This window comes from Corythoichthys intestinalis, chromosome 13 (assembly GCF_030265065.1).
Source record: "Corythoichthys intestinalis isolate RoL2023-P3 chromosome 13, ASM3026506v1, whole genome shotgun sequence".
NCBI lineage: Eukaryota > Metazoa > Chordata > Actinopteri > Syngnathiformes > Syngnathidae > Corythoichthys > Corythoichthys intestinalis.
The window spans coordinates 37650681-37665378 of NC_080407.1; the positions used below are offsets into that span (position 1 = coordinate 37650681).

Genomic DNA, 14698 nt, shown 5'->3' on the forward strand with positions numbered 1-14698 from the left:
TGTAGAATGCGAAAGGGAAAAGCAGTACAAAAAGTGTGCACAAAAATATACCCAAAAATTGACAAAGAAAATATAATATATGAATTCCAGATATCGATACTTTTGCTTAGGGATCGATACGTAAAATTTAATACACTGGATCGAACTATCGATATTTTGGTATCGATCCGCCCATCCCTACTGCACATGCGCACCGCCATCTGGTCGCCACACACGGGCAGTTACCAGCAACACGTTGCTTTTTGTGCGGAGTTAACCCACTAAATTCGCGTCGCAGGAGGTTCAGAACTACTTAACTGGAGCAAAATCGAAAGATTTGGTCCGTCCATCTTCAAGTGGTCATTGTGTGCGTTGAAACTTCGGAGCCTACATAGCTTAGCTTAGCTTGCGAACACAGAACAACGTGGTTCGACGCTTAAACACCAAGTTGGAGCCTCCTAAAGTGTGCAAAATGCTCGCAAAAAGGACGCCGGACTTAAAGTTCGAGGCGGAACTTTGTGGCGCAAAAGATCAGCGACAACAGCAACTCTCGACTGCTTGCAAGATGCAAGGAAAAGTTGTGCCTCGCGGACTAGCAGGTTGGTTCACCGATTCGAAAAATACTATTCATTTTTTGCCTCCATGGTGTTGAATTTGAATTGAAAGATGAGCAATCAAGAGCAGACCTCCCTGTTTAAATGAATTGGAGGTCTATCGTTTTGAATCATAAAGATAATCCTTTATTGATCCCCAGGCATAGGGGAACTTTGGGTATGTCCGAAAACGCCGGGTGGTTTCAAGTTCCGCTCCGAGACCCAAAGTTGGCTAGTAATTTACCTTACTGTATTTTGATTTCCAAAAAGAGGACGCTCGGCCCGGGTTCGAGAAGTTTACTCCCAAGTTCACTCTAAGATGCCTTATTAATAAGGTAGATTTGTGTCTTTATTATTCAATGTAAAAAAGTTGTTTCAATCAAAATAAGTCTCTTGAATAAAAAGAAATGTGTTTGAATCTAAAAATAAATTTGAGACTCAAAAAAAAAAAAAAAAAAAATTTAAAACTTTTTTTAAAATAATTTTTTTGTTTTTGTTTGAAGTACTATTATTTTGAGTTTGGGCCACATTTTGGGTCGGACATTTGTCTTTTAGTGCTGCAACGATTAATCGATTAACTCGAGTATTCAATTAGAAAAAAAGATTCAAATTAAATTTTGCTGCTTCGAGTATTCGTTTAATTAAATTGTTGTTCTGATCAATTTTGAAAGTGTATTTAGTTTTATTGATTTGGGTGGATACACTGCCCTCTAGTATGCCTCATTTCACATGGCTGAATCCAGCTTCTCCATGTTAAGACCAACATAAGTTTGTTTGAGCTAATGTTTTTTTAATGCATTCCTTATTTAGTTTATATGTATATTTAGCCGTTTTTTTATTTATTTATAGGAATGTGTCTGAACCATTTGTCAAGAGCATTGTTAGAAAAAAGCGTTTTATAGCATTTAAGCTTGCGGCGTTATGCTATATAAGTTAGACAATTTTTCTTTTGTTGTACATAGATCCTTATTTATTTTTCTATACCGTTTGAGGCTCACGTTCGGTATTTTAATTTTTCATGTTCCTTATCCGACTACTCGATTATTCGAACTAGTTCATCGATTAATCGGCTACTAAAATGATCGATAGCTGCAGCCCTAGTGTCTTTAGAATTAAATTTAAAAAATAATTTTCGTCAAACAAAAAAAATTCATTATAAAAATCACTTTAATCAAAAAAGTTTTTTCAATCATAGAAAAATTTTAAATGCGAACAAATATTTGACGCTCAAAAATTTACATTTGAACTCTTCATTTTTTTAAATTGAAAATGTCTTCTTTGATAGAAGCAATCCTTTTTGTGTCTCAATCGATCCCCCCCACCCCCCAATTTTGAATCAAAGAAAAATTTCACATTCAAAAAGAAAATTGCCCTCTTAAAATATATTTATATATACAGTATATATATATATTATATTTTTTCACTTTTGGTCAAAGTGAAAAAACTTTTGAACTCTTTTTTTTATTGATTTAGGGCTGCAGCTATTTGTTATTTAGGTAATCTATTAATATATCGATTAGTTAGTTTGAATAACCGTGTAAGTCGCATCGGAGGATAAGTCGCATTTTGGGGGGAAATTTGCTTGATAAAATCCAACACATAGAACAAATATGTCATCTTGAAAGGCAATTTAAAATAAAAAATACAATAGAGAACAACATGCTGAATAAGTGTACAGTATGATAATGTTCCATGATGCATGAACAACAAAATGCGAACGTGGCCGGTATGTTAACGTAACATAGCTATTAAGTTATTCAGATAACAATAGCATAAAGAACATGCTAACAAGTTTACCAAACCATCAGTGTCACTCCAAAATACCAAAGTAACTTGTGAAATGATATAATAATGTGTTAATAATTTCACACATAAAAACTGAAAAAAAACCACCTCCGACTTATAGTCCGAAAAATACGGTATACAGATTAGAAAATAGAATGTATCTTTAAATAAAATAATTTTTTTTAAAAATCTCATTTGCAATGCATGGCGGCTTTTATTTTGGTGTGGCTGTGCGCCACAATCTTTTCTATGCAGGGGAAACCCTGAACTAGTGCGAAAGAATGGAATTCAAACAGTTTCAAAACACTGTGACTTCACTTTTCCAAAATGATTCAAAACAATTCTTCCTCTTTTTGTGTACTGTCTATATTGTTCCCAGCATTAGAGTGAGCACCAGCAGAGTAGATAAATGTCACGTATCACTCGAGTGAAAAAACTCTAATGATCCCCATTGATACGATGCTACGACGGAGTATTGGGGCCAATTCAGTAACTTTAAAAAAAAAAAAAAAAAAAAAAAAGAGAGATGAAAGCAATTGTATTTCCTTTTCTCTACACTTATAGATTAGTTGACTTTTCTATTATCCAAGGCAATATAGATTTACCTGACATGTTGGCCCATGTGTTTGTGGTCTTGCAGAGCTATACGTCAACCAAGCCCATCGTCCTGAGCACCAGGAGTCTGCATGCATCAAAGAAGAGCAAGAGCCCGGACCCATCCAAGGTCATTCTAAGCGATATTTTTTTTTTCTCGAATGAGGCAGAAATCAAATATAGTAGCTTCTCATAAGTACTGAAATGTCTTTCAGTCTAATATAGTGGCTTTGCTTGCTTAGTAGCTGTGCAATAGACCCGTAAACTGATGTAAGGTTTACGCCATGGCATCGAGTGCAGGGAAATAAATATAGAATCACTCCAGTCTGAGGAAAAATATATGGAATCATGAGAAACAAACAAAGGAATAACAATCAAAACACATCTCTAGTATTTAGTTGCACCACCTCTGGCTTTTATGACAGCTTGCAGTCTCTGAGGAATGGACTTGATGAGTATTGTTGATCAATTTGGTGCCAACTGTCTTTCATTGCAGTTGCCAGCTCATCCTTGCAGGTCGGAGCCTTGCTGTGGACCATTTTTTTCAATTTCCACCACAGGTTTTCAATAGGGTTGCGATCTGGGGTATTTGCAGGCCATGACATTGACTGGATGAGTCTTTCTCAAAGGAATGCTGTAACAGTTTTAGCTCTGTGGCATGTTGCATTGTCATCTTGGGAAATGTCATTATCCCCAAACATATTTTCAATTGAAGGGATAAGAAAGCTGTCTAAAATTTAAATGTAAACTTGTGCATTTATTGAAGATTTACCCATAGTGCCCCTGCCTGACACGCAGCCCCATATCATCAAGGACTGAGTGAATTTTGATGTTTTCTTCAGGCAGTCATCTTTGTAAATCTCACTGGAACGGCACCAAACAAAAGTTCCAACATCATCACCTTGTCCAATGCAGATTCTCGGCTCATCACTGAAAATAACCTTCATCCAGTCATTCATAGTCCATGATTGCCTCTCCTTAGCCCACTGCAGTCTTGTTCTTTTCTGTTAAAGTCTCAATGATAGTTTCCTTTTAGCTTTCCTGTATGAAAATCCCATTTCCCTTAGGCGATTTTGCACAGTTTTGTCACTTACATCAACTCCAGCTTCCTACCATTTCTTCTTCGTTTGTCTTGTTGTACATCTTTTGCTTTCAAGACATATGGCCTTTAGTTGTTTGTCATAACATTTGGATGTCTTCCTCGGTCTACCAGTACGCTTAACTTTAACAACCTTGCCCTGCTGTTTGTACTTGGTCCAGATTTTTGATACAGTCCACATCTTTGGCAACCATACGTGTAGCGTTACCTTCTTCAAGAAGTTTTATAATCCTCTCCTTGGTCTCAAGAGAGATCTCTCTTGTTGGAGCCATGATTCTTGTGAATCCACTTGGTCCAGCAGCCCTTCAAGGTGTGATAACTGCACTGTTTTTAACTGCTGTCTAATGAGCAGATCTAATCTGAGGCATGGGCCCAATTAAGGTAAGGAAATTGACTGGGTGTGTCTGTATTTTCAACTCAAAATGGAGTGATTCCATATTTTTTTCCTTCAGAATGGAGTGATTCTATATTTCCCTGCACTTGCTCTATAAAAGTAACATTTACTGACCACCACAATGTTTTTTTTCCATTTCTTTTAGTATTTCTGAATGCTAGGGAGTTGAACTTTTGAACTAATTCATTATTTTTTCAAGGTTTTTATCTGAGTTTGTTTCTACATAATAAAATACCTGAGTGCTCGTCTGAGACTGGTGATTCCATACTTTTTGCGAGGGGTTGTACTGTCAGCGCCGCAGTATTGGTGTGTTCGATACAGCAATGTGACGCTCCTGTTGGTGCGTTCGATACGGCAATGCGAGGCTTCCATTGGTGGTGAAAAGAGAGCTAATTTACTGGAGCAACATTCTGCTGCCAATCTTTGCAAGCGCTACAGTATTAGTTAATCTCTAATTTTAGAACTGATATAATCTAGTCAATTAGACCAACCGATGACCTTAGAAAATAAAAGGATCACTGTAAATAAGAGCTTTGCCTCTTCCAGAGGAGCTACTAGACTAGATCATAACTCTCCCAGTTCAAAGTCACTCATTTTGGCCCGCCTTCATGTTTCAAACATTGCAAAACACATGGAACAGGACATGCACCAAATAAAAGCGTAACAGGAAGTTATGGTGAGTCCAAAATAAAATACGTTTGGGGAGACTGAAATTAGGCTTTGTTTATTTACACTCCCACCAAAATTATGTGTACTAGTAACAACAAACAAATGAATAATTTTCACCATTGAAATAACCACAATTCAGTAAGCTTTCAAACATTCCAACACAAGAATTACATTTTGTACAGCACACTCCACAACAGAAAGCTTACAAGTGCGTTGCCCTTTGTAATTCAGTCTTTTATCACCAAAAGATGTTTTCACTTTCTGTACAAGTCCATCCTTGTTCCAAGTTGGCTTTCAAATAATGACTTACCTCATCTCCACAGCAAAAAGCGTTTTACATTGAAACTCTTGTGAATAAATGCTTTAATCCCTGAATTATTTATAGAACCCAATCACGTGACGTCACAACTCCGCCCCCCTGACTGGTGCCGCCATATTGTCCGTCAGCTCATCGTGTTTACATATTACTCCTATTACTGCGTGTTTTTCTGCTTGTCTAAGGAATCACCGCCTAGTAAACGAACCCAAAAACGTTCCTGACAATCGTTAACATTGATTAGTCAAAATGGTGAAGGCATGTGTGGCGGTTGGTTGCAGTAACAGAGAAGATGAACGGTCATTTTAGTAGTTGCTGTGTACCCATTGTTAAAAGGGAAAATCTCGATATGATATGATGCCAACACGATCGCAGACATCATCAGACGGAGACTACGAAGCTCGTTGCCACGGTCGCGCAGCAAGAAGGTGAGCGCGACAACAGGTGTTGTGCCGAAAAATAGCCGCCCTCCGTGAAATATCCCCCCTGACGGGAGCGCCCACACGGAAACGACTTTCTTGTACCTTGAATATGTATTATTTTACTCTGCTTGAACTGATAAATGTCATACCCGTGTGATTGTCATTGGGATATGGTCGTGAAAACCTGTAGACTAATACATTTCTGTTCAAAGGTGATTATGTGGCCCAGTCCACGATTTGTTACTAAAATATAGTACTAATATTTTGTGTAATTTAATTATTTAAAACTGATCTTACAGTCGTAAATCCATTACTGTAATGCGTCCATGAAAACATTTGATGTTTTCACGTCAATAAAGCGTTATAAATAAGCGCTCCCGTCAGGGGAGACGTAGGGCAGCTATTTTTCGGCACACACCGGCCCGTTGTCGATCAAGTTTCATTTTACAATCATGACAACGGTGACGCTCAGCTGACCAAATGTCGGTTTATATTCGAGCCGGTGCCGATTTTGGGTACCCGACTCATCGTGACATAAACTGGAGTATGATCGGAAATTTTGTGGTCTTGGGACGTGCTCTGACGCACGGGACCGGACGAGAGGAAACATCGGTTTGGGCACCAAATATGGATCTGGCGATTGGATCAACCGAAGCTTTTCCAAATAACGGCTTTTATACAACTTATCCAATGAGTTAACAGCGTCTGAAAGCACCGGGGCTTCCATAATTTGCAAGTGAATCCACCTTTAGAAACTACGATCAATGACAATACGGACACACAATGACGGACAATATGGCGGCACAATACAGCAATCACGTGATTGTGTGATGTTGGTGATTGGGGTCTATAGATTATGGACTTAAAACTCTTTTGATTCTTGGTTAAAAGCAAAAGAAACCGCGCAGGTAGTGTTTGTTACGTAAATATGGCGAATGTGCGGCTCAACTTTTCACTTACCACATCTCCACAGGAAAGAGCGTTTTACTTTGAAATTCTTGTGAATAAATGCTTAAATCCCTGATTTCTTTATAGATATGGACGTAAAACGGTCTCGATTCTTGGTTAAAAGCAAAAAAAAAAAAAAAAACGGGTAGTTTGAATTATGCTAGTCTGTCTGCTCTTTGTTATGATAAGGGGGCTGCCACAATGGCTTTTTTGTTCAAAACTCTTGTGAAGAAATGCTTAAATCATTGAATTCTTTACAGATATGGACATAAATCTCTCTCGATTCATTGTTGAAAGAGCAAAAAGTATATGCTGAAGAATGATGCCAATGCCGTAGCAGTTCCCATTCTCCCATTGATTTTTTTCACGTTTCAAAATGCATGCATGGTACGAAAAATCTAATATTTACCTTGAATCGTCGAACAAATCACTCCTGAGACAATCCTTCCTGTTTGTGTGCGATACAGTTTTCGTAGTTCTTCAAAAATCCAAGCTTAACTCCGACATGAGTGTGTGCCGTCTTCGGCTATTACTAAATGAAGCTCGGCCCCCTATGATAGGCGTGACGCGAAGAATGACAAAGTCTGGTCAATGGGTAATGCAGTTTGAGTAGATTTATACTGAAAACAAGTGAATTTAACTAGTTTTGAGGAGGTGTTTTTGCAGTGGTAGCTGCAATAGGAATCTTGATTGTCCTTATTGTCTGAACAGTTTTAATGTGTGACTTTCTTATACTGTACTCCCATTGTGGTTGTTCATTGTTTTATTTATTCACTCACCTATGCCACGATTGGACCTTACCCAGGTCAAAAGCAGGATTCTTCCTATCGTCAGGCATGAAAATCTCTCACCTTTTGGCGAAATTCGCCAGTTTGAGGTCAAAAGGGGTGACCTACATGAATTGTGTAGATCCGAGGAGCAAACTTTGGGGGGCGGGAGGAGGGGGTATAAAAGGAGCATACAAACAATATCAATAAACATCCATAAAATTAAATACAACATCCATTCAAATAAAATACAATCATACCGTGTGCGCCTTCTGTCCAAACTTAAGAGAGCTGTTAAATTTCTTCGTGTGTCCGCGTTCTCTCATTAGCGTCCTCCATCTTTTCTTTCTGTCCGTGAGTTTGTGCTCTCTCTCTCTCTTTACGTTTTCATTATAACATTTTTCACCTTAAGATGGCAGTATTGCGACACAGGTAGATATCAAAAACAATTTGGATGTAAAATACTTAATAAATTTCAACTTCTTATATTGCGACAGCTACAGGGGGTGTAATTATTATTATTATTATTATCATCATGTGATTCACTTATTAAAGTGCGTACAACAGGAGAAAAAAAAGTCTTAAGTAGGATTGCGGTATTTTTCGGACTACAAGTCGCACCTGAGTATAAGTCGCACCAGCCATAAAATGCCCTACAAAGAGGAAAAAAAACATATTTAAGTTGCACCGAAGTTAGTCGCATTTTTGTCGGAAATTTACTTAATAAATCTAACACATAGAACAGATATGTCACCTTGAAAGGCAATTTAATATAAAAATACAATAGAGAACAACATGCTGAATAAGTGTACAGTGCATGAACAACCAAATGCGAATATACTGTCCTCACCAGGACGCTACGGCTCGGTCCTGGCTATACAGCGAGCTAAATTCGCAAATGACGATGCTGGACGTCCGTATAATTTACTGAATCAATTTTGTCCACGATACCAAACGGGTTCGCATCAAGGTAAATAAATTATAATTAGGTGCTATTACAGCAATGACACGAACGGTTAGCATGCATTCGCTAGCATTAGCACATCGTTCAACCACACAACTGGCTATAAGTGTCCGATCGCGGGTGGAAAACACATAAACAACAACAGAAAAGATGATCCACCCAAGCATTGCCTCTGTAGAGCTATTTTACAAGCATAAACAATGAACCTGCCGTCTCTCTCTCGCTCTCTCTCTCTTGCTCAGAGACGCTGCGTAGCTGTCAGTCTCCTTCTAGCGTGTGAGCGCTCTTCTTCACGTAAACAAGTGTGAGTGCGCCCCCACGTGGGTGTAAAAGCGCCACAAACTAAAACCATGCATTTCAATATATAAAAAAAGTCAATAATACAATTGAACACACAGACCGCAAACTAAGCTTGAGAACGATAAACCAATACGACCGGATATCCGGTTTTACTGGTGAGAGATACCGCTGTATCGATAGTAAAGTTACCATTCGACAGTAATTAACCATTAAATATTCAATGAACCGATAGTAGAGATAGAATTCAGCTATCGCGAGCACAAGAATCAGCTTCTAATGCCTATTTCAATGCATTGCTTAATATGATAATAATTTAGCTTTTACCTCACATGCTGCACTTGTGTCATTCACCACTCAGCGCACTTTGTTAAATTAGATTGTGACCACCGTCGCTATTGCCTCAACTTCCCATTCATTTCGGCAGAACCGCTAGTAGTCGTCGTCATTACCCGATCGTCACGGGCGTGTCATAACAAAGCGAGAGCTAACAAAACCACTGAAACGCACGCTCCGTAGCATTTTCTTCACAGCCCAAAACGAAACTAGTAGTGGCAACGAAACAACATGCTAAAACAATGGACAGTTTGCGCACCACGCCAGCGACGTGCAGCGATTGATTTTCAACACACCCAGGAAAACAAAAGTGACTTTGAAGTGACGAAGGCAGCCAGATCTGTTCGCATGGGACAGAGCTACTGTGAAGTGTGAAGCGGTACAGAGATCGTGAGTTTTTAAGCCTGGAAAATAACCCACTACAATGGTGGAAAGGACGGCATATTGTTTCCACTAAAACGCAGTCTCCTTTATCATGAACATGTGGATCAGTTGATCTTCCTTAAGAAAAATCTGCCCTACAAAAAAGATATAGACAGTGATGAGGAATAAAAAAATGTGGAAGCACAGCCATAAGACTTTGCAGTGTATAAGGTTAATGTAATATTTATAGACCAGTCTGTCTAAAATGCCATGTTTTTATTCCCCCAGTTATTCCAGTGGTAAAGCATAATTTATTATTTATGATAACACTAGCAGGTTTAATTTTTTCTAGAGCTGCTGCATATAATTAATATTTTTTGCTTGTAAAATGTTTACATTGAAAGTTTGCACATAAATTACTTACCTATTGTGTTCAAAACACCAGGAAATACAGTAATTAAATTACTGCACTTTATTGTTGTCGGTCTCTAGAGTTTTATTATCAATCCCATCCAACAAAATGATGGTCATATAGTAAGCTTTATTTTTTTTTCATAAAAAAATAAAACATTGGTATGAAATTGTTGCTTAATTTAATGTTTCGTCTTTTTTTTATGTTTAAAATACTGTACGAACACACACAAATGTTTACTACCGTATCGTTTTCACTCTGTATCAAACCGTATCATTCTTAAACTGTATCGAATTGTATCAAATCGCTCGGCTTTAAAAATGTATCGTTTTTTAATCAAATCGTAACCTGTGTATCTAGATACATATCATGCCAGAGATTCCCAACCCTACCGCGCACGTGGCCATAGCTATTAAGAGTTATTCAGATAACTATAGCATAAAGAACATGCTAACAAGTTTATCAAACCATCAGTGTCACTCCAAAACACCAAAATAACATGTGAAATGATATCGTAATGTGTTAAGTCGCCCCTGAGTATGTCGCACCCCCAACCAAACTATGGAGAAAAAAACTGTGACTTATAGTCTGAAAAATGCGGTATTATGTGAATTAGAATCATAATTTGAGACGATTCGACTATATACACCAATTTAGCAAAGCGCAGATGACGAGAAATTACTTTTAATCTGCCGGTTAGCCAAGCCATTCCAATACCATTATAGGGCTCTAGCGTCCCCAATAGGTGGATGACGTCAGCGGAGTCACGATTTAGCATCTACATGTGAAATAATGTCTCTTGCGCCTCAAATTGAGAACGCATTTTTTTTCACACTATTTTTTTTTTTTTTTTTTAATGAACAGTTTTTAAAACCGTATGATTCACTGAATCCTCACAACCTGAACAGCAAAATCGCGAGGGATCACTGAAATTGTCTTCAAGTTTTGCACAAAGGAAAGACTGGCCAATGACGCGGTGGTGGTCCATTAAAATATTTTCAAAAAATTCTTGTGTCTTGCAGCTTTTGGAAAATGTCTTGGTGCTGAGCGGCAGGAGATAGAATCTCCCGGCGTTAAAGAGGATGTTGAGCTCCATCTAATCAAAGAGGAGGAGGAGCCAGAGCCATGTCAACAGAAGGAACTTCCAATCAAAAAGGAGGAGGATGAGCTGCCAGAGGAGAAAGGTATCACCCGGACGACTGGTGACCCCTTGAAGAGTGAAGATGGTCCGAGTGAGGCCAGCAGAGGGGCGGAGCCTCCGAGCGGCGGCAGCAGCTCAACAGAAAGATTGCAAGCAGGCATTTTTATCGCTCCTTCAGGAAGAAATGGCGCCAAGTCACACTCACCTTACAATGATGATGGTCATAAGAAATCTCACCGTGATGACAAACTCTGCAAATGCTCTCATTGTGGGAAAACTTTTGCTACTAACTATCGTTGCCGTAGGCATATGAGGATGCACACTAGTGAAAAACTTTTTTCATGCTCAGTTTGTGGTCAAGGATTCACAAAAAAAAAAACCCAAAAAACACACGAAAGAACCCACACTGGAGAAAAACCTGTCTCCTGCTTAGTTTGTGGTCAAGGTTTTACTCGCAAGCACACCTTAAAAATACACGAAAGATCCCACACCGGAGAAAAACCTTTTTCCTGCCCAGTTTGTGGTCAAAGATTCGCTCAAAAGCAACACTTGAAAGTACACACAAGAACCCACACTGGCGAAAAACCTTTTTTCTGCTCAGTTTGTGGTCAAGGATTCAGCCAAAAGAGCGCTTTAAAAACACACGACCGAACCCATACTGGCGAAAAACCTTTTTCATGCTCAGTTTGTGGTCAAGGATTCACTCAAAAGCAAAATTTAAAAAGACACGAAAGAACCCACATCAGAGAAAAACCTTTTTCCTGCTCTTTTTGTGGTCAAAGATTCAGTCAAAAGTGCAACTTAAAAGTACATGAAACAACCCACACTTCAGACCAACCTTTTTCCTGTTCGTTTTGTGGTAAAAGATTCAGTGACACGATTACCTTACAAATTCACGAAAGAATCCACACGGGAGGAAAACCTGTCTCCTGCTTAGTTTGTGGTCAAGGTTTTACTCGCAAGCACACCTTAAAAATACACGAAAGATCCCACACCGGAGAAAAACCTTTTTCCTGCCCAGTTTGTGGTCAAAGATTCTCTCAAAAGCAACACTTGAAAGTACACACAAGAACCCACACTGGCGAAAAACCTTTTTCATGCTCAGTTTGTGGTCAAGGATTCACTCAAAAGCAACATTTAAAAAGACACGAAAGAACCCACATCAGAGAAAAACCTTTTTCCTGCTCTTTTTGTGGTCAAAGATTCAGTCAAAAGTGCAACTTAAAAGTACATGAAACAGCCCACACTGGAGACCAACCTTTTTCCTGTTCGTTTTGTGGTAAAAGATTCAGTCACACGATTACCTTACACATTCACGAAAGAATCCACACGGGAGGAAAACCTTTTTCCTGCTCAGTTTGTGGTCAAAGATTCTCTCGAAAGCAACACTTGAATGTACACAGAAGAACCCACACGGGAGAAAAACCTTTTTCCTACTCAGTCTGTGGTCAAAGATTCGCCCAAAAGCATCAGGTGAACTTGCACACAAGAACCCACATGGAAGAAAAAGGTTTTCCTGCTCAGTATGTGCTCAAACTTTTTGCTCAATGTAAATCTAACATAATAATGTTGAGTTCTTAAAATGGCCAGCACAGTTACAAAGGACCCCCTCCCAGATTAGTGGCAACGCTGTACGTGTCAAACTAAACTTTTTGCTCGATGTAAAACTAACATAATAATTGTGACTTTTTGAAATGACTATCACAGTTGCAAAAGACCCCCTCCCAGTTATTTAATGTCAATGCTATACAACTCTCAAACCTTTTGCTCAATGTAAAACAATCATGGTGACTTCTTAAAATGACCATCACAGTTACAGCACAGAATTCACATTGTAAGTTTTAACTTCATATGTGATATAACCAGAAGCCCCCCATTATTATTCACAAAAAAAGGCATGTGTGTGGCTTACCTTTTAGTCAATGTTGTTAAAAAGCCACGTTGGCGCAATGTTTATAATTTTTCACAACGTCGTCGTATGGACCCTGCAGAGAAAGCCATTGTCTGACGCGGGCTCTGTAAGTCTCCCACCGTTTTCGTCTAAATTCCTACATGTCTTCGCCCTGAACAGAAAAGAGATGCATACAGCGTCGTTTCGATGTTTTTTGGTCATATTTGCTCATGTCGGAGCTGGATGCGGTCGACGACATGTTGTGTGTTTTTGAAACCATGGCAACATTTCTTGTCTCCTACTGGTGCACGTGACTTAAAACCACTTCACAAACTGACTGTGCAACTCCACCGTCTCAACATCACTGCGCCACAGTAAAAAAAAAAAAAAAAAAAAAAGACCGACACAAAAACGCTAATTATCAAAAAATGACTGAAACCATGAGTGGAAACGTTTTTGGGGTACTAATTATCAACCTATAAATAATATAAAGCAAAGTTAATGTAGATCCATTTGAGTGGAACGAACCAAGACTATCTCGCTCAGCCAACACAGCCTATACCTTATAAATACAGTGGGGCAAATAAGTATTTAGTCAACCACCAATTGTGCAAGTTCTCCTACTTGAAAAGATTAGAGAGGCCTGTAATTGTCAACATCGGTAAACCTCAACCATGAGAGACAGAATGTGGGGAAAAAAACAACAGAAAATCACATTGTTTTTTTTAAAGAATTTATTTGCAAATCATGGTGGAAAATAAGTATTTGGTCTATACCAAAAGTTAATCTCAATACTTAATGTACGCTTTGTTGGCAATAACGAGGCCAAACGTTTTCTGTAACTCTTCACTCGTCGCTTGCTGTAAAGAAATCAACTGTGGGAGCAATTATTAGAAAATGGAAGACATACAAGACCACTGATAATCCCCCTCGATCTGGGGCTCCATGCAAGATCTCACCTTATGGCGTCAAAATGATAACAAGAACGGTGAGCAAAAATCCCAGAATCACACGGGGGGACCTAGTGAATGACCTACAGAGAGCTGGGACCACAGTAACAAAGGCTACTATCATTAACACAATGCGCTGCCAGGGACTCAAATCCTGCACTGCCAGACGTGTCCCCCTGCTGAAGCTAGTACACATCCAGGCCCGTCTGCGGTTCGCTGGAGAGCATTTGCATGATCCAGAAGAGGACTGGGAGAATGTGTTATGGTCAGATGAAACCAAAATAGAACTTTTTGGTAGAAAAACAGGTTCTAGTGTTAAACTATGCTCTCAATTATGTGTCTAATTTACCTGATTGTGTGCACCTGTGTGGGCGTGGTGAATAAATACCCTCCTGCATGCAGTCAAAGTGTGTGCAGCGAGTGACCAAGCAAGCAGCAGCGTCTCCTTGTCCTCCTTAAACAGTTTGTATCTACTTTTATATTCGGTGCTTCGCTAACTGCAAAGGTACGCTACGTGTACCGCTGTGAGGGTGAACTCTGCCAACAGGTTATGGGCCCAGATGCCAGCAGTATTTTAAACAGTTAGCGACAGCGTGTTTCCACTTGTGTGGAAGTGATGATAGCACGTTGCTAGCACGGTAGCACCATGAGCGGACGAGCCGACACGAGACCCAGCAGCCGCTGGCAGCGTCTCCAGTTCGATGGCGACGAAAAGAAATACGAAATATGGGAGGCGAAGTTTTTGGGACACCTTCGCTTGGAAGGGCTGCGAGACACG

General features: G+C 39.3%; 1 protein-coding gene across 1 annotated transcript; it reads left to right on the top strand.

Moving 5' to 3' along the window:
- The first annotated feature begins 212 nt into the window (after positions 1–212).
- LOC130929095 (gastrula zinc finger protein XlCGF26.1-like) lies at positions 213–14472 on the top strand. Its single transcript, XM_057856030.1, has 3 exons — positions 213–578; positions 2998–3081; positions 10961–14472. The coding sequence occupies exons 1-3, from the start codon at positions 452–454 to the stop codon at positions 12658–12660; spliced, it is 1911 nt and encodes a 636-aa protein (XP_057712013.1). The 5' UTR covers positions 213–451; the 3' UTR covers positions 12661–14472.
- The last annotated feature ends 226 nt before the right edge of the window (positions 14473–14698 follow it).

Excerpts from the sequence above, each read along its gene's own strand:
- LOC130929095 (XM_057856030.1), top strand. The coding sequence starts at position 452 with ATGCTCGCAAAAAGGACGCCGGACTTAAAGTTCGAGGCGGAACTTTGT. Across the intron at positions 579-2,997 it reads TGTGCCTCGCGGACTAGCAG|AGCTATACGTCAACCAAGCC; the intron begins GTTGGTTCACCG and ends GTGGTCTTGCAG. Across the intron at positions 3,082-10,960 it reads AGAGCCCGGACCCATCCAAG|CTTTTGGAAAATGTCTTGGT; the intron begins GTCATTCTAAGC and ends TGTGTCTTGCAG.